Below are 21,074 nucleotides of genomic sequence, written 5' to 3' on the forward strand. Positions count from 1 at the left end.
GGGCCAGACTCATGGAACTCCGTGTTCATCAAGAACTGCAAGAAGCCCCTATCACGAGCTTTTACCATCCTATGGAGAGGGAGCATGGACACGGGGGTCGTCCCACAGATACTAAAAACAACAGACATAGCCCCACTCCACAAAGGGGGCAGTAAAGCAATAGCAAAGAACTGCAGACCGATAGCACTAACATCCCATATCATAAAAATCTTTGAAAGGGTCCTAAGAAGCAAGATCACCACCCATTTAGAAACCCATAAATTACACAACCCAGAGCAACATGGGTTTAGAACAGGTCGCTCCTGTCTGTCTCAACTATTGGATCACTACGACAAGGTCCTAGATGCACTAGAAGACAAAAAGAATGCAGATGTAATATATACAGACTTTGCAAAAGCCTTCGACAAGTGTGACCATGGCGAAACAGCGCACAAAATGCTTGCTAAAGGAATAACAGGAAAAGTCGGTCGATGGATCTATAATTTCCTCACTAACAAAACACAGAGAGTAGTAGTCAACAGAGTAAAGTCCGAGGCAGCTACGGTGAAAAGCTCTGTTCCACAAGGCACAGTACTCGCTCCCATCTTGTTCCTCATCCTCATATCTGACATAGACAAGGATGTCAGCCACAGCACCGTGTCTTCCTTTGCAGATGACACCCGAATCTGCATGACAGTGTCTTCCATTGCAGACACTGCAAGGCTCCAGGCGGACATCAACCAAATCTTTCAGTGGGCTGCAGAAAACAATATGAAGTTCAACGATGAGAAATTTCAATTACTCAGTTATGGTAAACACGAGGAAATTAAATCTTCTTCAGAGTACAAAACAAATTCTGGCCATAAAATAGAGCGAAACACCAACGTCAAAGACCTGGGAGTGATCATGTCAGAGGATCTCGCCTTCAAGGACCATAACATTGTATCAATCGCATCTGCTAGAAAAATGACAGGATGGATAATGAGAACCTTCAAAACTAGGGATGCCAAGCCCATGATGACACTCTTCAGGCCACTTGTTTTATCTAGGCTGGAATATTGCTGCACACTAACAGCACCTTTCAAGGCAGGTGAAATTGCTGACCTAGAAAATGTACAGAGAACCTTCACGGCGCGCATAACGGAGATAAAACACCTCAATTACTGGGAGTGCTTGAGGTTCCTGAACCTGTATTCCCTGGAATGCAGGCGGGAGAAATACATGATTATATACACCTGGAAAATCCTAGAGGGACTAGTACCGAACTTGCACACGAAAATCACTCACTACGAAAGCAAAAGACTTGGCAGACGATGCAACATCCCCCCAATGAAAAGCAGGGGTGTCACTAGCACGTTAAGAGACCATACAGTAAGTGTCAGGGGCCCGAGACTGTTCAACTGCCTCCCAGCACACATAAGTACCAACAGACCCCTGGATTACCAAGCACAGACCCCCTGTGGCAGTCTGATTGAAGATTCAAGCTGGCACTGGACAAGCACCTAAAGTCGGTTCCTGACCAGCCGGGCTGTGGCTCGTACGTTGGTTTGCGTGCAGCCAGCAGTAACAGCCTGGTTGATCAGGCTCTGATCCACCAGGAGGCCTGGTCACAGACCGGGCCGCGGGGGCGTTGACCCCCGGAACTCTCTCCAGGTAAACTCCAGGTACCTCATGGATGGTTTTCTTTGCTTAACAATATTCCATTACAAGTAAACTATACTCTGTATACTCCGCAGAAAAAAAAATTAGATTTGATCTGATTATCATACCTAGAAACACATTTATAAATTACTTAAGATAACCCCAAAAAAAGTAATTTGTTCCCAATGGAGTCCTTGTGTTGACAGGTACACTGTGCTGGTTCGGCTGCATCATGCTATTGGAGATGGAGTGTCTTTGATGAGGCTGTGGATGGAGGTAATGGTTGAGCCCTTGCTGTCTCTCCCTCCTGTGGGAAGCCACTCCACCAGCCCCCTCGTCAGGTGAGTCTCTCCTTCCTCTTCTGTTGTACTCGGGTCAGTAAACACATCCACTGCATAGTCTGTGGTAATTTCTAGTGCCTTACCTACCTGGGGTATGTACCTGGGGGTATTCCGGGGGTCAACGCCCCCGTGGCCAGGTCTTTGTCTGTGAGTATACAATTGCCTCTGGCATGCATAGTACAGTTACGTGATAGAGGTGCTGACGATTCCCAATAAATTTATCTTTCTCCATATTCCTTCCCTTCAATCTGATGTCCAAACTTTTCCTTCCTTAGACTTCCTTTTCTCTCTCGTAACCTTTATTTTCTGGTCCCTCCCAATATCCTTGAGTGGGTTATTGAAGCTTCTCTGTTTTGATCAACACCATGCCTAACCCTTCTAGGGTAGGGTAGGTGCCTGAGCCAGAGCTTACAGCTCACATGACTGTCATTCCCATTAGCCCCCTTGGGGCTGGGATGGCAGACCAGAGAGGCCTAGTTTCTAGGCCTGGGGACAGTTGGTCCCAAAGATGAGGAGGTACTTGTACCTCCTCCCATGGGAGACTTTGGCCTCAGACACTCCCTAAAGAGGGAGCCAAGGAGAATACCTGCGAATCTTTAATAATAAATAATAATTCTCTGTTTACCCTGACGCAGAGGAACCATGATGTTGTGGTCAGCCATGGTGCTGCCTCTGGGACTACTACAGCTGGTGGCTAATTTTGACAACAATGTTCTTCACGGTCCTCCTCTTTCTGGTACTAAGGTGAGCAGCCCTCTACTCCTCTCTAACGTAGCGATATTAACCAGGTAAAAAAAACACTCAGAAGGTTCCTTGATGTTGGTGAAGGGGCTCTTGATCTAAGGAACTAGACCAATGCTCCAATTCCTTATTACGCACACTATACCCATCTTATGGGCTGTAGTCAAAGGATCACAGAGGTACATAATGGGTCCAGGGACTGGACCATCCAGATAGACATGTTTATAGTGTAAGAAGACACTATTACCGTACGAGTTACCTATACAGTGTCTGGGGAATAGGAACTAATTGACTAGAAGATCAAAATCCCTCGCCAGCAATGGTATGCTGCTAATAAACACACTTCCATTTAATATTCACTTCTCTTCCAGCTACATAATAAACTCCAGATACTGGAATAACTCGCCTAGATACGTATCTGTGTGTATTCTTCTCTTGTTGTATATATACTGGACGGGGAAGAGCTCCAGCTCTTGGGTCCTGCCTTATAGCCTTATAACTAATCCTTTGTATGAAATATGTACTTGTAGAAATAAAGGTTATTTTTATTATTATTATTATTATTATTATTATTATTATTATTATTATTATTATTATTATTATTATTATTATTATTATTATTATTATTATTTGCTTCCTCTTCCTTACTGTCTTCAGGCTGAGGAAGTCAGTATCACTTGATGCTTTTGTGTCCAATCACTCAGCCCCTTCATAAAATTAAATTTAGCCTCAGCGAGGATAATGTTTACTAAATATTTGTAGTTTAGAGTAGTCCTTGGTCGTGTGTTGTGATTATGATCGCCTGGGTCAGCCATGTATTAACTGAACAATGTACTGAGTGATTCGTCTACCTTTTTGTCGCAGATAATGACTGCCTCTGCTGGTCTGCCACTGGCAGTGCTGAAGCAGGTGAAGGTGGCAGCCTGTGCCACTGTCAATGATGTCCTCATGTCCTGCCTTGCTGCTGCCCTCACCAAGCATTTTACCCGCAGGTATGAAACACAGGGTTCATCATGAGATATGGTGGGGACTCGACCCTCTGTCCCCTGAATATTCGCTAAACTCTGACCAATTTAACTGATAGTAAGTTTACGTGTGATATCAAACCTAGTTAGTTATCTTTTCCGTACCTATCACCAGGACATAACTCTTCACCTCCCTGTCTGCAGGTTGCAGGAGGTGCCACAAGTAACAGTCGCGGTACCTGTAAGCTTTCATGATTTCAAGGAAGCTCCAGCTCTCATCAACCGGTTCTCGGTTGCCACCATCAAGCTTCCTACACTTCACACCTTTACACCCACTGCCAGGCTGGCAGCCACTAAGGTACGTGGGCATGTGGTACAATCACGTTCATTCGCTGCCTGACCACGGTAGTGTGTGGTTGTGCTCTGCACCCCTCTGCTGTTTGCAGGCGAGCTCCCTTGTCAGTTACCTGGCTGCAGTGGTGTGAAATGGTGCTGTTACGCCTCTGCTAACAACATAGGTGCACTGTGATTGTCAAGATGGCGGTTAGTCTGAGACGCCGGATAAGTACTGTAGGCATTGAGCTACTTAAAGGAACGATAACGCCTAGTTCTGCGCAAGTCTTATTGCCAAAGATCATCCGGGAGTCATATGGCATACAAGATAGTGACTTGTATGGTGTAGCATTAAATGGAGGCCAAAGAATTTTCGTCAAACTGCTATCAGCTACAGTTTATGAATCGTTAGTCACCAGATTTCAGGACGTAAGTCAGTGTAAGAATGATAGATGTTTCACGGCATTATACGTGGATCAAGTTACGCAACATTCCCTTTGAGGCGGACGAGGCGGATATAAGGAAAGTTTTTGAGATGTATGGGACGTTGCATTATGCTTAACATGGTACGTGGGCGGCAGGAGCCTATGCTGGTTTTCCAGAGGGTTCTTTCAACCTCAAAATGACTTTGAGGCACCCCATACCGTTCTATGTGTATGTACAAGATTTCAGGACGCAAGTAATGGTAATGTACCCAGGACAACGACGTACGTGCCGCCTATGTGGTGAGTATGATCACATGTTGCAGAGGGTGAGGGGTGTGGTATCTGTGGAGGGGATGAGACCGCGTTCCATGTAGTTTACTTTTGTGAAGGGCTAGAGGAGGTTAGGTGCTGGTTAAGTAGGTTGGTACAGAGGGTGGGGGGCCATGGGTTGTCGGTTTTGCGTGCTTTAAGTCTAGATATGGGTGGGTTAGACGAGGGTGTCATAAGAGCTTTAGATGATATCATGGTAGATTATATATATATATATGTCGTGGGTGATGAGGGGGAGAGGGGATAGTGAGGAGAGAAGAAAGGTTCTTGCGGTAACGTTCTATCGTACGATGTGTCGTAACAGAGATTTGTATGGGAGGAGGTGGGATCAGGCTTTCTCAGAGGGGTATAGAATGCTAACGTTAGGGATTCTCGTAAATCTGTGATTGATAATGAGTGAGTGAAGGGGTTTTCATAGGTTGGAGGGAGTCAGGGGGTAACAGCAGGCTCGCCTCCTTTGGGGGGGGGTCGTGAGAGTGTTGTGAATGTGGGTTTGGAATGGTTTCCTGGTTTTCATTGAGACTTTATGGCAGCCAAGTGTGGATGTAGAGCTCAAGGTCTCGTTACCTGGAGTTTACCTGGAGAGAGTTCCGGGGGTCAACGCCCCCGCGGCCCGGTCTGTGACCAGGCCTCCTGGTGGATCAGAGCCTGATCAACCAGGCTGTTGCTGCTGGCTGCACGCAAACCAACGTACGAGCCACAGCTCGGCTGGTCAGGAACCGACTTTAGGTGCTTGTCCAGTGCCAGCTTGAAGACTGCCAGGGGTCTGTTGGTAATCCCCCTTATGTATGCTGGGAGGCAGTTGAACAGTCTCGGGCCCCTGACACTTATTGTATGGTCTCTTAACGTGCTAGTGACACCCCTGCTTTTCATTGGGGGGATGTTGCATCGTCTGCCAAGTCTTTTGCTTTCGTAGTGAGTGATTTTCGTGTGCAAGTTCGGTACTAGTCCCTCTAGGATTTTCCAGGTGAATATAATCATGTATATCTCCCGCCTGCGTTCCAGGGAATACAGGTTTAGGAACCTCAAGCGATTTCACCTGCCTTGAAAGGTGCTCTTAGTGTGCAGCAATATTCCAGCCTAGATAGAACAAGTGACCTGAAGAGTGTCATCATGGGCTTGGCCTCCCTAGTTTTGAAGGTTCTCATTATCCATCCTGTCATTTTTCTAGCAGATGCGATTGATACAATGTTATGGTCCTTGAAGGTGAGATCCTCTGACATGATCACTCCCAGGTCTTTGACGTTGGTGTTTCGCTCTATTTTGTGGCCAGAATTTGTTTTGTACTCTGATGAAGATTTAATTTCCTCATGTTTACCATATCTGAGTAATTGAAATTTCTCATCGTTGAACTTCATATTGTTTTCTGCAGCCCACTGAAAGATTTGGTTGATGTCCGCCTGGAGCCTTGCAGTGTCTGCAATGGAAGACACTGTCATGCAGATTCGGGTGTCATCTGCAAAGGAAGACACGGTGCTGTGGCTGACATCCTTGTCTATGTCAGATATGAGGATGAGGAACAAGATGGGAGCGAGTACTGTGCCTTGTGGAACAGAGCTTTTCACCGTAGCTGCCTCGGACTTTACTCTGTTGACGACTACTCTGTGTTCTGTTAGTGAGGAAATTATAGATCCATCGACCGACTTTTCCTGTTATTCCTTTAGCACGCATTTTGTGCGCTATTACGCCATGGTCACACTTGTCGAAGGCTTTTGCAAAGTCTGTATATATTATATCTGCATTCTTTTTGTCTTCTAGTGCATTTAGGACCTTGTCGTAGTGATCCAATAGTTGAGACAGACAGGAGCGACCTGTTCTAAACCCATGTTGCCCTGGGTTGTGTAACTGATGGGTTTCTAGATGGGTGGTGATCTTGCTTCTTAGGACCCTTTCAAAGATTTTTATGGTCTGTAGTTCTTTGCTGTTGCTTTACTGCCCCCTTTTTGGAGTGGGGCTATGTCTGTTGTTTTTAGTAACTGTGGGACGACCCCTGTGTCCATGCTCCCTCTCCATAGGATGGAAAAGGCTCGTGATAGGGGCTTCTTGCAGTTCTTGATGAACACAGAGTTCCATGAGTCTGGCCCTGGGGCAGAGTGCATGGGCATGTCAATTCACGACCCTATGACAGTAATTTTTATTTAGCTAATGTTCTTGCCGTAAGGTCTTATTGTATGTTTGGCAGCAATATCTTGCGAGCATGTAGACGGCAGTGAAGGGACTTGAGCTAGAGTTCGTCACGGCCACGCTAGCTGGAGATTCGTCTGTAAAAACTTGCATTTGTGGTCACAGTGGTGCCTGTGCTAACCTTCCTATGGTGTAGAAATATACCTAGTTGGATGAATCTTGTGGCTAGCTGGTCCAGTGGCTAACGCGACGGGCTGGAGTTTTGAGACTCTATGACCGCGGGTTCAATCCCGGCCGGGGGTATGGTTTGCAATCCGTTTGTCAGTTAATTTGATTGAGATCCATATTGTTTCTTTATTTTAATGTTAAACTGTATTGGTTTTAAATAAAATATACCTTTGTACGTGGATTTTTTTTTATATCAGAGTATGGAGAGTGTGTTACCAACACCAAATTTTATATATTACAATAAACACTTCACATATTTATCTAAATTAAGTTAAATAATATATACGAGAATATTGTATATTTCTTTTTCAGAGAGGTTTGCGGCTCTGAATAAGTCAAAATAGTGAAGGTATAACCCGTAGCTTGATTGCTAGCATACTCAGGTCACACACTGAGGTCCATGGTTCGAGCCCCAGTACAGGTGGAAACATTAGGACGTGTTTCCTTAAGACACCTGCTGTCCATGTTCACTCATCAGTAAAATAGGTACCAGAGTGTTAGTGGACTGGTGTGGGTCGCATCATAAGGACAAAATTGACCTGATTTGCCAGAAATGCTCTGCGTAACAAGGAGCTTTCTATATAGTATATGTCATTGATGTCAGCTATAGTCTGTATACCTTGTACGTATACAAGGACCCAATGGAAATAAATAATAAAAACATAAGAAAGAAGGAACACTGCAACAGGCCTACTGACCCATGCGGAGCAGGCCCATGTCCCCCCCCCGGATTAGACCAATGACCCACCCCCCGGATTATCCCTATGACCCACCCAGTCTGTTCATCCCCACTCAAGGATGGAGCACTGTACCAGACCCAGCAGCACATGCTAGTCAGGTCAACTCACACCCACCTAAACCCACTCATGTATTTATCTAACCTATTTTTAAAACTATACAACGTTTTAGCCTCAATGCACTTTGACTTCTTTTTGGTTATCCTAGGTAATTTACACTATATATGATAAATGTACTTAAGTGTACGTGTACCAAAATAAGCTTACTGACTTTGTTTCCACTGGCGTCGTTGGTGTCACCCTGACAGAGGGTGTTGGACGAGATGAAGCGAGACCCAGCACTGGGATCTGTGATGTGGCTGGTGAGGATGGTGAGCGGTGTGCTTCCAGCATCCCTGGCCCAGCGTATCATCTCTGGTGCTGGAGTCACTGCTGCTGCTAGCAACGTGCCAGGTTAGTCGCCCCTCTAACACTACTGTGATGCATTAAGATCACACTAAACAGGTGATATCACAATATGCAAGACAACCATTGTGAAAAGAATAGTGAACTTCCAAGAGTTTTTGTGATTTCTGATATCCAAGAACTGAGAATGTGTGAAATCACAGTGGTTGTTCTGGACAAGTAGGCTCTCTCTCCCTCAAGAAGCAAAATGCAAGTTACTAAGACTTGTAGAAATGAACGTTTATCACAAGAGGTTCATACACAGAGATGAAAAGTCTGAGTTACATTTTAAAAGACTAACATGAATGTGTACAGTACTGCAGTAAATGAAAGCAAAGTGGAAAATCTGAAGGCGACGCAGATCATATAAAACTTAAGTACCTGGACTTGATTCGTGGAGTTTCTTATTTGAGGTTTTCGTGAAAAAGATGTGCGTAATGTTATGTATTGAATGTTAAAAAATATTCCTAATTCTTTCCCATTGTTTCTCCTGCCTGTCCATGTCTTTGTGTTCACTCCCTCGGTAACCTCGTGCAATTTACCCCGTCAGGTCCCCAACAGGAGATATCTATCTGGGGACACAAGGTGGAGGATATGCTCTTCTGGGTGCCCAACCGAGCTCCTGTAGGAGTCAGCGTGTCCTTCGCCAGTTACATGGGAGAGGTTAAAGTGGGACTCAATGTAGATGTCGCCCTGATCCATTCACGTCAGGAGGTAAGTCTACGATCTCTGATCTGTACTCTGTCACAGCTCTTACTTTTTTGCCTGGTTCATTCTTGCCCCTCACGCTCTTGTATGCTTCCACCCTTATTTTTAATTTCGTTTTGGGCTCTGTCAGTGGGATGTATTTTAGACAGACTTAGCACACTTCTGCTTTGTTTTCCATACAATGTTCCGGATTAATCTCAAGACGAATGTCCATGGAATGTTTTCATTATCTCTTTTCATTGTATCTATATTATCTCCATCATTTCTCTTCCATTTTCGACCCTTTATTGTTGCTCAGTTGATGCAGGTTAAAGACAATCTATTATTAATTTATTTATTTATTTTCCTGTGGGTGTTGCTGCCATTGTTGTTGTTGTTATGATCATAATTTATATTAACTAATGTTTAGTGTTCTATGACTGTTAGTATTTTGTTTTATATGTTTTGTTTATAGTATCAACAAGAGTCTTGGATATATTTCAATGGCTCTAATATTTTATTTTTATTTTTTCTCTTTGACACAGGCCCAGATGCTGCTGAGAGACATGGAGGACGAACTCCAGCTCCTGTACCGACAACTGGTGGTGGCCAGGAAGTGAAACTCTCCCCAAACACACTTGCTTTTACCATATGTAAAACCTCGCCCTTCCAGCTCCTTTTCTTGTCCTCCCAATACCTTTTTTTTTTTTTTTTGCCCCCCATGAGATGCTTGATCCCAGCTTCCAGCAGCCAAACTTCGCGTGAAGTTCGGCTCTGTTTGGTATTTGATAACGATGAGTCTAGTGATTAGTGGCCCAGTCTTACGAAAGTGTTATCCAGGCAGCTGAATACATTGTTGATAAATGGTTCAGAGAACCACATGAGTCAGACACTTATGCAACGCTTGGGTATCTTTACTGTAGACTTCAGTCCGGTCCAGAGAAAGATGGAAGATGAGGGGGAGTTTGGGTTATCAGTCCCTCTGGAATGGAGTCGGATGTTTGATCCATCAGTCTCGCAATACATACCATCCCTGGATAGTTAGGATTAAAGTAGACATAATCTTAAAAGAGCTATTGACAGCATAAGGCAAAAGACGGGATAAGATATTTATAATCCACCTTACCTGCTGTTGATGTCACATAGCAAATGTTTGAGCTGTGACATGGTATGCTTCTTATCTCTGGAAAAAAAGATACTTATGAAAGAGAATGGATTTTTTTGCGAAACTTATACCCTCCAGGTATAAGTTTTCTTTGTTGGCTCTACCTCCTTTCTCCTCTTAATGGCCGGGTTGTGCGCTTTTCAGCGCCATCTGTTTACCAATGTTCGTAGTTTTGATGTTCATCCTGAGCCTTTTTCTTCTCTTGGTTTCAATTTTGAATTCATTGGTGATCTGGGCGAGCGAGGTTCAGCACATCACCTATAAAGGTTCTCCTGATGTTTGAGTATCCTGACCTGTTGACGGAGGATATATACACATGGGAAAGGAGGTGCGTATCTGTGAATATACACAGATTATTTTATTCCCTATTTTAGTAATTAAAAATGTTCTTGACTGGTGTATAAGTGACTTGCAGTCTTAATGACCCTCGTGTAGGAGTGTGTTAAGACCCATTGAAATAGCACTCTCATAACCACGAGTTTCTTGCCCTGTGTAATCTTGCTTGTTTGTTTCTATATTGTTTACCTGGAGAGAGTTCCGGGGGTCAACGCCCCCGCGGCCCGGTCTGTGACTAGGCCTCCTGGTGGATCAGAACCTGATCAACCACGCTGTTACTGTTGGCTGCACGCAAACCAACGTACGAGCCACAGCCCGGCTGATCAGGAACTGACTTTAGGTGCTTGTCCAGTGCCAGCTTGAAGACTGCCAGGGGTCTCTTGGTAATCCCACTTATGTATGCTGGGAGGCAGTTGAACAGTCTCGGGCCCCTGACACTTATTTTATGGTCTCTTAACGTGCTAGTGACACCCCTGCTTTTCATTGGGGGATGTTGCATCGTCTGCCAAGTCTTTTGCTTTCGTAGTGAGTGATTTTCGTGTGCAAGTTCGGTACTAGTCCCTCTAGGATTTTCCAGGTGTATATAATCATGTATCTCTCCCGCCTGCGTTCCAGGGAATACAGGTTTAGGAACCTCAAGCGCTCCCAGTAATTGAGGTGTTTTATCTCCGTTATGCGTGCCGTGAAGGTTCTCTGTACATTTTCTAGGTCAGCAATTTCACCTGCCTTGAAAGGTGCTGTTAGCGTGCAGCAATATTCCAGCCTACATAGAACGAGTGACCTGAAGAGTGTCATCATGGGCTTGGCCTCCCTAGTTTTGAAGGTTCTCATTATCCATCCTGTCATTTTTCTAGCAGATGCGATTGATACAATGTTATGGTCCTTGAAGGTGAGATCCTCCGACATGATCACTCCCAGGTCTTTGACGTTGGTGTTTCGCTCTATTTTGTGGCCAGAATTTGTTTTGTACTCTGAAGAAGATTTAATTTTCTCGTGTTTACCATAACTGAGTAATTGAAATTTCTCATCGTTGAACTTCATATTGTTTTCTGCAGCCCACTGAAAGATTTGGTTGATGTCCGCCTGGAGCCTTGCAGTGTCTGCAATGGAAGACACTGTCATGCAGATTCGGGTGTCATCTGCAAAGGAAGACACGGTGCTGTGGCTGACATCCTTGTCTATGTCAGATATGAGGATAAGGAACAAGATGTTGTATGTTATTGCGTATAGTGTTGCTAGCATTGACTTTTGGGTGTTGAGAAACTGCGTTTTACACACTCCTTGTGGCTCCTTAATGGGGCAAATAGTTATGTTCCTCTGGTAACGTTATGTTTGCCTGTCTTAAACTCTGTCAGTGTTGTGGTCCTGTGTGTAGGAGTTAATTGGATTCAAGAAGGCAGTGACTGGCTTCGCCAAGGGGAGGGGGAATTGCTTCGGGGGCTTAAGCCCCCTAAATAATAAAAATGCTGTTTCAAGTGTCATAGCCCCTCCCTTCCAACCAAATAGCTACCCTTAAGCCCCCCTAAAAAAATTGGGACAGCGCCCCTGCAGTGACTTACGCAGTTTAGGTTCACTAGTCTGGTGGCTGTCATCTCGGCCTCCTCAACATTAGAACACCTAGTTGATGTCCGGAGTAAAATTAGTGTATGAGCTCAGAGGAGGGGAGGCAGTGGGCAAAATGGAACTGAACCAGCTGGGATGGTGAGTTCAAGGTGAATGTGCAATATATATACTGAAAGAAGGAAGGTACCGACAAATTAGTGAAGAGCATGCATAGCTCTCCTGTATAAAGGTAAAAGAAATAAACGAAAGTATAAGAATTATACGGCAATAAGCCTGTTGAGTATACCAGGTAAAGTGTAGTTATTGAAATAACTGTGGGTGACAGTAGGATTGCAGAGGAACAAGATTTTAGGATGGGTAGAGGATGTGAAGACCAGGTGTTTATACTGAAACACACAAGTCAACAATACTTAAAGATAGGGGGCATTTTCATTTGTGAATTTATAAGTCGTATGATAAGGTAGACAGAGAAGCAATGTGGCAGATGCTTGTAATAAGTTGTAGTTTACTTAAAGCAGTAAGGAGTTTTCATGTAGGTTGAGAGACGCAGGTTACATAATGTAGGAGGGAGATTATTTCCCAGTAAAAGTAAGCCTTGGACAGGGATATGTGATGTCACCATGGTTTAACATATTTATAGATGTAAGAGAATGGTGTTGGGGAGAGATGCGAGACTACAATATGAAGAATCAACATGTGGAAATTGTCAGTTGCTTTATGCTGATGACACTGTGCTTTTGGGAGATTCTGAAGAGAAATTGTAAAAGTTGGTGAAAGGAGAAAAAGTGAACGTTGAAAAGAGCAAGGTGATGAGAATATAAAAAATCTAGGCAATGAATAATTGGAGACTGGAGAAAATAAATGCTTTCAGATATATGGAAGTGGCGTTGTTGTGGATGCGTCTATGAAGGATGAAGTAAACTATAGAACAGAACAGGGAAAAGTGGGTGATACACTGGGGCATCTGTGGAGACAACTTTATCTATGGAGAAAGTACCAGTGTAGTAGTAACACTGGTATATGGGTGTGAAGCATGAGTTGTGAATGTTGTAGCAAGGAAGAGGCTGGAGGTGATGGAGATGTCTGAGGGCAATGTTTGGTGTGAATATTATGCAGAGAATTAGGAGAATTTACATTAGGCAAGGGTGTGGGGCTACCAAAAAGTTGGTTCCATGTAGTCCAGCCCAAGCTGGGTAGTAATGACATCCAGAGGTATTTGTAGTCCAGCCCGAACTGGGTAGTAGTGACCTCGAAGGTTCTGCTGGTTTTGGTACATACTCCGTAGACATATGCCTGTCCTCGCATTACAAAATGGTTGAAAAGCTATCAGACTGTCAATCCCTTTCAGTCTTTAGTCAACTAAGTTTAAATGAAGATTTCTCCGAATTATCCTTAAATTACTAGTCCTGCAGAAAGGTGTCTTCTCCCTCTGTGGAAGCATTTTCACATGCCGGTTCATTTGTTTTACCATCTGAAGCACTCTAAAGGGGAGGTTCCTTGATGCCGGTGAGAGGGCTCTTGATCTAAGGAATCTCTCCTGTTCAGTTCACTGAATGAAGTCTGATTTCCTTTCATTCCCATCCTCGAAGGCACTGCGTTACCCCTGCGGTTTTAGCATCGCCTTGAAAGTCATTTCCAGTGTGAATCCACAAGAGTTCATTACCTTTGTACCTTGTTCAGCTATCAAAACTTCGGGGTCCAGTCCCTGGACCCATTATGTACCTCTGTAATCCTTTGACTACCGCCCACAGGATGGGTGCGAGGTGCATTATTATATTATAATCATGGGGGAGCGTTAAACAGGTATGGGGTGCATAATATATTTAACAAGAGGTGTAGAGAGACTCCATTGTGCGTGAGTCTTGTGTTAGAACACTTCCCTCTTTGGTTAATGCGTAATGTTATGATTTATATATTGCAGAAGGTTAGGTTAGGTAAGGTTCGTCAGGAAACAGGTCATCATCTGACGAAAGTCAGATGATGACCCGCCTTTGGAGCATTTGGTCATCTGACAGAGGCCTTCCGCTGGCTTACCCCTCCACCCCTTTAAAAATTATGGTCACGTAGAACCATTTTTGTAGTTGTATATATTGCAGAAGAGGAGCTGTAGGGATCTGTGTGTTATTGAGATAGAAAACGATGGAATTAGGCGAATGTTGGTGCGAGTCATGAAGCCATGACCAGAGGGGGGGGGAGCCTTGGGACGATGGTAATGGTGGGAGTTGTGGGTTATTTGTTCTCCTGGCAACCCCAACCCCCCTCTCCTCCCACTGTGACCTTCACCACCCACCCACCCACGGTTGCTTCTGCCGCCCAGTCTTGCATTGTAGTGTGTAGCATCCTCATACGGGTGTTTCTGCCCCCCAATTTTACTCGACAGTGTGTCACTGCCACCCATGGGCGTCCTCCTGCCGCCCATGGAAGCCCCCATGCCGCCCATCCTCACTGAACGGACGCTGCTGCCGCCCAGAGTCATAGTAAACTGACGCCAGTCAGTCTTATCATACAGGAAGAGCCGCATATCTATGGTACGACAAAATCAGCAGGTGTATACCGCCCACCCACACCCACCCACACTTCTGCCACCCAGTCGCACACTGCCGCCCATCCTGGCAGAGCACATTACACATGCTCCTTCACCCTACTGTAATATTTCCAATATACCAGCATCAGTGTATCACAGCATACTGGTCTTTATTTATATACTACGTATATTCAGATATCCCCAAGAGGTATAACTCCTGTATATAACCTTAATTAGGTATTCCCAAAGGACTACCTTTTAAAAATACCCGTTTATGTTTGTTGGAATATTGAAATCATTGGACTGGACTTGCCTTTTTGCGGTTGCAGGGTTCGAGTCACAGTTCCTAACCTGGGATAACATTATTATTATTATAATCATGGGGGAGCGCTAAACCCGTGGGATTATACAGCGCATGTGGGGGGGGGGATAGAAGGTATTCAGGCTCAATTCAGGGAACCGGAGCACAAATCCAATTCCCTAGATCAAAAGCCCCTCACCAGCGTCAAGGAACCTCCCTTGAGGGGCCTGGGATAACAGGGAATGACTCTCTCGCTCGACTTCAAACTTCCCCCCCCCCCTAAATGCAGATTATCATTGCCGAATTTTGTTAGTCTGGTAGTTTTTGTTAAGTTGTTTACCGAAAAGAACTAAAGAATGTCTTGGCTAATATATATACACACATATGCATGCATACACAAACGTGCACATGTATGCATATTCACATACACATGTATACATATTCACATGCCATGTATATGTACGTATACCCCTTTTTCCTCTTTTTTTCAACACGTCGGCAGTTTCCCACCGAGGCAAGGTGACCCAAAAAGAAAAACGTGTATACATATATACATTATAAATGCCAGGGGCCAGGAGCAGAGTCTCGACCCCTGCAACCACAATTAGATGAGTGCATGTATATATATGCACATTTATACATATATAGACATGCATAAGTACTCCATGCATATGCAGAGTGCTTATACATGCATATTTTTATACTGTACTAGAATTTCATGACCACCCTGCACTATTCTTTTTGCATTAGTTTAGGTAGAGGGTGAAATTAAGACACATGTGCAACATCTGGGAATCTTTATTGCAGACGTTTTGCCATCCAGTGGCTTTATCAATACAAATTCCAGGACATAACTTGAAGACAGTTGAACTATATATACAGAAGATGAGGTAATCAGTCCCTCAACCTTGGAGTAGGTGCGAAGAACACCGTAGTCGTGGAGATTCTGAAGCAGAAGCAAGGTGCCTATCCTGGAATTTGTATTGATAAAGCCACTGGATGGCGAAACGTCTACAATAAAGATACCCAGATGTTGCACATGTCTTAATTTCATCTTGTCGGTATTGTATACCATTCTTGTACAACTTGTCAGACACTGCAACATAATAGGTAGAGGGTGCTGGGCTTATGAGGTATGGGGATACCTTGGATCACACAGCTCCCCAAATACACCCGGTTATATTCGTGTGGAAGTGCCAAACCCGTACCACTTTGTTGGGGGCAAGCAGCGCTGTAGTAGAGGAAATTGTTAGTGATTCTGTTAAGTCGTAGACTGACAGGATCTAAGATCTTTTTGCTCATAATATTTGTTGCAAGTTCTGTAGCTTTTATTATAAAAAAAATTGAAGCTGAATTGGTCATTATTTCCATTAACAAGTGCCTGTAAGTCACTCTCTTGTTAAGTTTAGAAAGAGAAATTCGGATCTTAACTTGCAGCTCCCTTTCGGAAGGAGGTAGGACTAAGTTAGTTTATTCAGGTATACATAAATAGTTACATAGATTATCATACATAGCAGCATATGTGTAAAGTACCTAGGATAACCCCCAAAAAATCTGGCTGTTTGATTGGTTACTTTGGGATGCCCAGGAGTTACCTTGTTAGTGTGTCGGCAATTTCATGTGCCCTTGAAAGGCTCTAATTAGGTCTAAAATAAAAAGAACTGTTGGAGTCGCACAGGAGACTCCTTCAAATATTTTACCATGCCTAAGAATCTAGCATAATAATCATCGTTGCCTAAATAAACTTGCAAATTCTAGGTTAATGTCATTAAAACCAACCAACAAAAGTTCAAGATCCAATGAAAAATTTCCATTGTTAAACTTTATTGCGTTTTAATCCCCATATGTATGTGGCCTCAGAACCACTGTACAAATTTATTCTGCTAATTGTAAAACCATTTTTATTGTGCTAATGGGGAAAGCGCTGAAGTCTTTGGGGTTATACAGTGCAGAGAGAATGGATGTCTGTCATCTCAAACTCCTTTGATCATGATATTTAATAACAGAATCCATCATATCTAGATTGGAGCAGTGATCTAGGAAAGGGAAGGGAAGGGTAGCACCTAGTCTGTGGATTGAGAGTCCTTTACTAGCATACAAGTAGCCCCTTCAAGAACACACTAATTGTAACATTATCACACCAGGGATACTAATTTCTTTCTTTGTCTTCCAGCCTGGCCATTGGGTTACTAGATGCCACATACACCTGTACTTATAATGGATCTTCCAGCCTGGCCAATGGGTTACTAGATGCCATACACCTGTACTGATAATGGATCTTCCAGCCTGGCCAATGGGTTACTAGATGCCACATAAACCTGTACTGATAATGGATCTTCCAGCCTGGCCAGTGGGTTACTAGATGCCACATACACCTGTACTGATAATGGATCTTCCAGCCTGGCCAATGGGTTACTAGATGCCACATAAACCTGTACTGATAATGGATCTTCCAGCCTGGCCAGTGGGTTACTAGATGCCACATAAACCTGTACTGATAATGGATCTTCCAGCCTGGCCAATGGGTTACTAGATGCCACATAAACCTGTACTGATAATGGATCTTCCAGCCTGGCACTGGGTTAGCAGATGCCACATACACCTGAGATTTTTGGATGTGCTCATTGTTTAAAGGCAGATAATGTGTGAAAGTGCTAAACCCACAAGGGTCATACAGCGCCTTGGAAATGCGAGTCTGTCATCACAAACTCCCTTGATCGCAATAGTATTTAGAAACAGTCCAGTGTAGAGTGGATCAGTGAATAATAAATAAATGATAACTATTTCCACATGATACAGATTTACAAAATTGGATGATAATAGTATGCATGGAAAACCCATTAGTTGTGCAGAGAATTTTGGTCCAGCTAAAAACTAACATAAGTTCAATAGAATGTGAAACATATACATGTGTATACAAAAACATTAAATATATACACACAGATTAAAAGTAATTCTAGGAATACTGTATAGCAAATATATGTAAAGTAGAATCAAAATGTAGCATGGTGCACTACAATGGTGAAAAATGAATGCCAGTATGAAAATGCAATTGTTGTTAGTCAGTATGGTGCTGGTAGTTGTTTTAACAACCATTACACTGCTTTTTTATTCAGTGCTTCTTAATTCTCTCATACCCATCACACCTAGATTGGCCATATATAAAGCAGTCAAACTAAAGCAGGAAAACGAATACCAAGTTTTAGTTGGATCGGCCATTGAATCGCAGTTTTATACTTTGGTGGTTCACAATTGTACATCAAATGTTACTTTAACCCATGTACAGTGGAACAATAATTACTGGCAGAAAGTAGGTGATAGTAGGATTTATTTGTATAGTTCATTTTACGATGCGAGGTATATTTACTCGAGCATGCAGTATCACTACGTTCGAGTCATAGGGATGTCCTTGGGTAAAATTCAAGAAAATGAATCTTACTTCTGCAATATGTGGTATAAAGAAATGCAGGACCCGATAGTTGTCGAAGCGGACGCTTCGGAAGTCTGGATGCCACTGTGGAATCGTCGTCCTGACCCCAAAACCTATCATACGTACTTGTTTACGTGCCCCGTTCCATTAAAATTACGTGACAGCCATTTATACCCAAATTTTGTTTCTCTGTCTTCACGGGCATGTGATAATGTTACTACGAAATTGCCCATTCAAAAGGAGGGCTTTAGTGAATTTGTGCATAGAAAAATAAAGAAAAAATATGCAGTGTGTGTAAAGGGAATGGATTTTGAAGATGATTTGTCCCTGAAAATTATTGAATGGCTGGAACTTCTCTATATTCTTGGTGCAGATAAGGTGTTTATATATAAATATATGGTCCATAGAAATGTAGAAAAAGTTTTAGATTATTATGAAAATGAAGGAAAAGTGAAGGTCCTTCCATTAACTTTACCAGGAGAGCAACCAAATGAACCCAAGTTACGTTCTTTATACCTGAAAAAATCTATGTGGCAGAAAAGAAGAAATGAGCTTGTACCATACAATGACTGCTTGTATAGAAACGTGTATTTGTATGATTATGTTATACCGTTAGATATAGACGAAGTTGTTATACCTGTGAAGGACTATACATGGTCTGATATGTTTGAAACATTCCAGAGAGAGAAGCCTCACGCCTTTGCCAAATATGCTTCATTTTCAGCTCAGAATGCCTATTTCTTAGATGTATTTAACATTACATATAATCCAAAAGTCCCAGAATATTTCCACATGGTGCATCGAACTATAAGAAGTGCTAATTTTAGCATCTTTGGACATTCCGTAAAAAGTTTTGTGTCCACTAAAAACTCTCGGACAGTGTTCAACCACTATGCACTACAACCTCTGTACTCTAGCATGAAAACAAACATGGTGTTGAACACATCACTTGTCCAGATGAACCACTATAAGAAGCGATGTCCCAGGGAACTATATAGCCAGTGCAAAAGTAAATTTCTTCGTTATACTGTCAGGGATAACATAATAGATAAGTACGTAAAAGAGCTTCTGTTTAAAGTGGAAGCTGCAATTCAAAATATTAAAATACTAGTCTAATAATTTTTTTTTCAGTTTTAGGATGTAGGTTGTCAGTGAGTTTCAGTAACTTTGATTCTTTATTTATTCATGAGTTTTTTTAATCTTTGATGTTCATCCGGGTGTATGCGCTAAAAATTATAAATTTTTAACATTTTGTAATTTACATTTGGTGAAACATGCACAACAACAGTGGCATTCTTTATTTGTAAAATGTTTCATCCAGCATAGGGCTTTTTTAACTAGAGCAAATTTGAGAGAATTGCTCATTTACACAGGTAGTTCAGAGTTACCCACTAAGGTGTCTCATTCTTAAGAATGAGTAAAGGTACTGAAACAAGGGCAGAGCACTGCAGCAGGCCTATGGACCTTTGTATAGTTTAATACCATATCAGTTATGTAAGTGAACATAGTAAACATCCCATTTTGTTTGGTGTTAGTTTCATAACCATTTGATTCTAGGTACTCAATTTATCTTGTTTCTGGTGCAGTAGTACAGTTTTGTCCCACACCATGAGGTGTGAATTGCAGTGCTGTGTGCAGGCATCTTTGGTGTTATCTAAGAACAGACTGTGTTCCTGTGGATGGACAGGTAAGCCTGGTCTTGCCAATATAAGTAAATTTATTTAGGTACAGGTACACAAGTACGTACAATTACAGTATCAGTGTAAATTTCCTAAGATAACCCCAGAAAGTCAGTGACTTGTTTCTGTTGGGGTCCCGATGACAATCACTACACTTCTGCATCAGTGGGTCCCAGTGTATGGCATAGAGGTCCTTTTGAAGTCCTGTATGGTTCTGCAGTGACTAGTGTGACATCAGTACTGGATTTCTGAAGCACAAGGGATGCTGTGTCTGCGACAGCAGATGTGGGTAATATGCGTCTTGTGTGTTTTCTTGGCTCCTGGCATTGTGGTGCATCTGTACAGCTTTCGACTTACAGTAGAATCCAGTGTGGAAGCAATTTGAACACTTCCTCGGTCTCTAATTTCTGCCACCTGTGATTCTTCTCTTTAAGTGTAAAGTTGAATAGCTGCACCACAATGCCAGGCGCTGAGGAAACAACACAGATGTATATACACATGCATTACCTACAGGTACTGTTGCAGACACAGTATTTCCAATTTTTCAAAAATCCAGCACTGACATCACAGTAGTCACTACAAAAACCATACAGGGCATCACAAAGACCTGGGCACCGTACACTGGGTCCACTGATGTAGGGGTGCACAATGTTCCATGTGTTAGCAGTGACTAGGGTAAAGGACTACCAGTTAGTCTACAGAAAAACAGGAATGCTCTTGAGAGCAGATATGAATAATGCCATTGTAAGCACCGCAATTCATTCACTCCTTGTGCTGCACAACAAAACTACGATGCCACCTAGGTCGTCGGTTATTAAAATAACCAGTCTCTAACAAAAAAATGGTAGGCGAGTATCCTATTTATAATAAACATTTTGTTTGTCCACCCCCATTGTGCATATTGTATTAAACCAAGCATGGGTCGTTAGGATTCCTGCAGTGCTCCATCCGCACTAGAGTAGCTTTACACTTATTAAAGCACAAGACACTTTAATCATTCCCTTTCAACTAAAGCCACTCTCATACCTGTCATGCACTTGAAAAAAAATTAATGTTGGGTAAAATATGGCACTATTTGTCAGCATCTTGCCACTCTCTCTG

The 21,074-nt window shown here is 42.9% G+C and overlaps 1 protein-coding gene across 2 annotated transcripts in view; it reads left to right on the forward strand.

Annotated features, from left to right (window-relative positions):
* Window positions 1–17,759, forward strand: part of LOC128701570 (uncharacterized) — a 52,940-nt gene extending 35,181 nt beyond the window's left edge. For both annotated transcript variants that reach the window (XM_053795340.2, XM_053795341.2), the window contains exons 3-10: window positions 1,827–1,961; window positions 2,597–2,705; window positions 3,567–3,694; window positions 3,872–4,025; window positions 8,153–8,297; window positions 8,839–9,002; window positions 9,521–14,567; window positions 17,038–17,759. In XM_053795340.2, coding sequence (XP_053651315.2) covers window positions 1,827–1,961; window positions 2,597–2,705; window positions 3,567–3,694; window positions 3,872–4,025; window positions 8,153–8,297; window positions 8,839–9,002; window positions 9,521–9,595 — 910 coding nt within the window. In that variant the 3' untranslated portion in view covers window positions 9,596–14,567; window positions 17,038–17,759. The remainder of the gene's footprint in view (window positions 1–1,826; window positions 1,962–2,596; window positions 2,706–3,566; window positions 3,695–3,871; window positions 4,026–8,152; window positions 8,298–8,838; window positions 9,003–9,520; window positions 14,568–17,037) is intronic.
* The last annotated feature ends 3,315 nt before the right edge of the window (window positions 17,760–21,074 follow it).

The sequence above is a fragment of the Cherax quadricarinatus genome, chromosome 78 (genome assembly GCF_038502225.1).
Source record: "Cherax quadricarinatus isolate ZL_2023a chromosome 78, ASM3850222v1, whole genome shotgun sequence".
In the NCBI taxonomy this organism is placed as follows: domain Eukaryota; kingdom Metazoa; phylum Arthropoda; class Malacostraca; order Decapoda; family Parastacidae; genus Cherax; species Cherax quadricarinatus.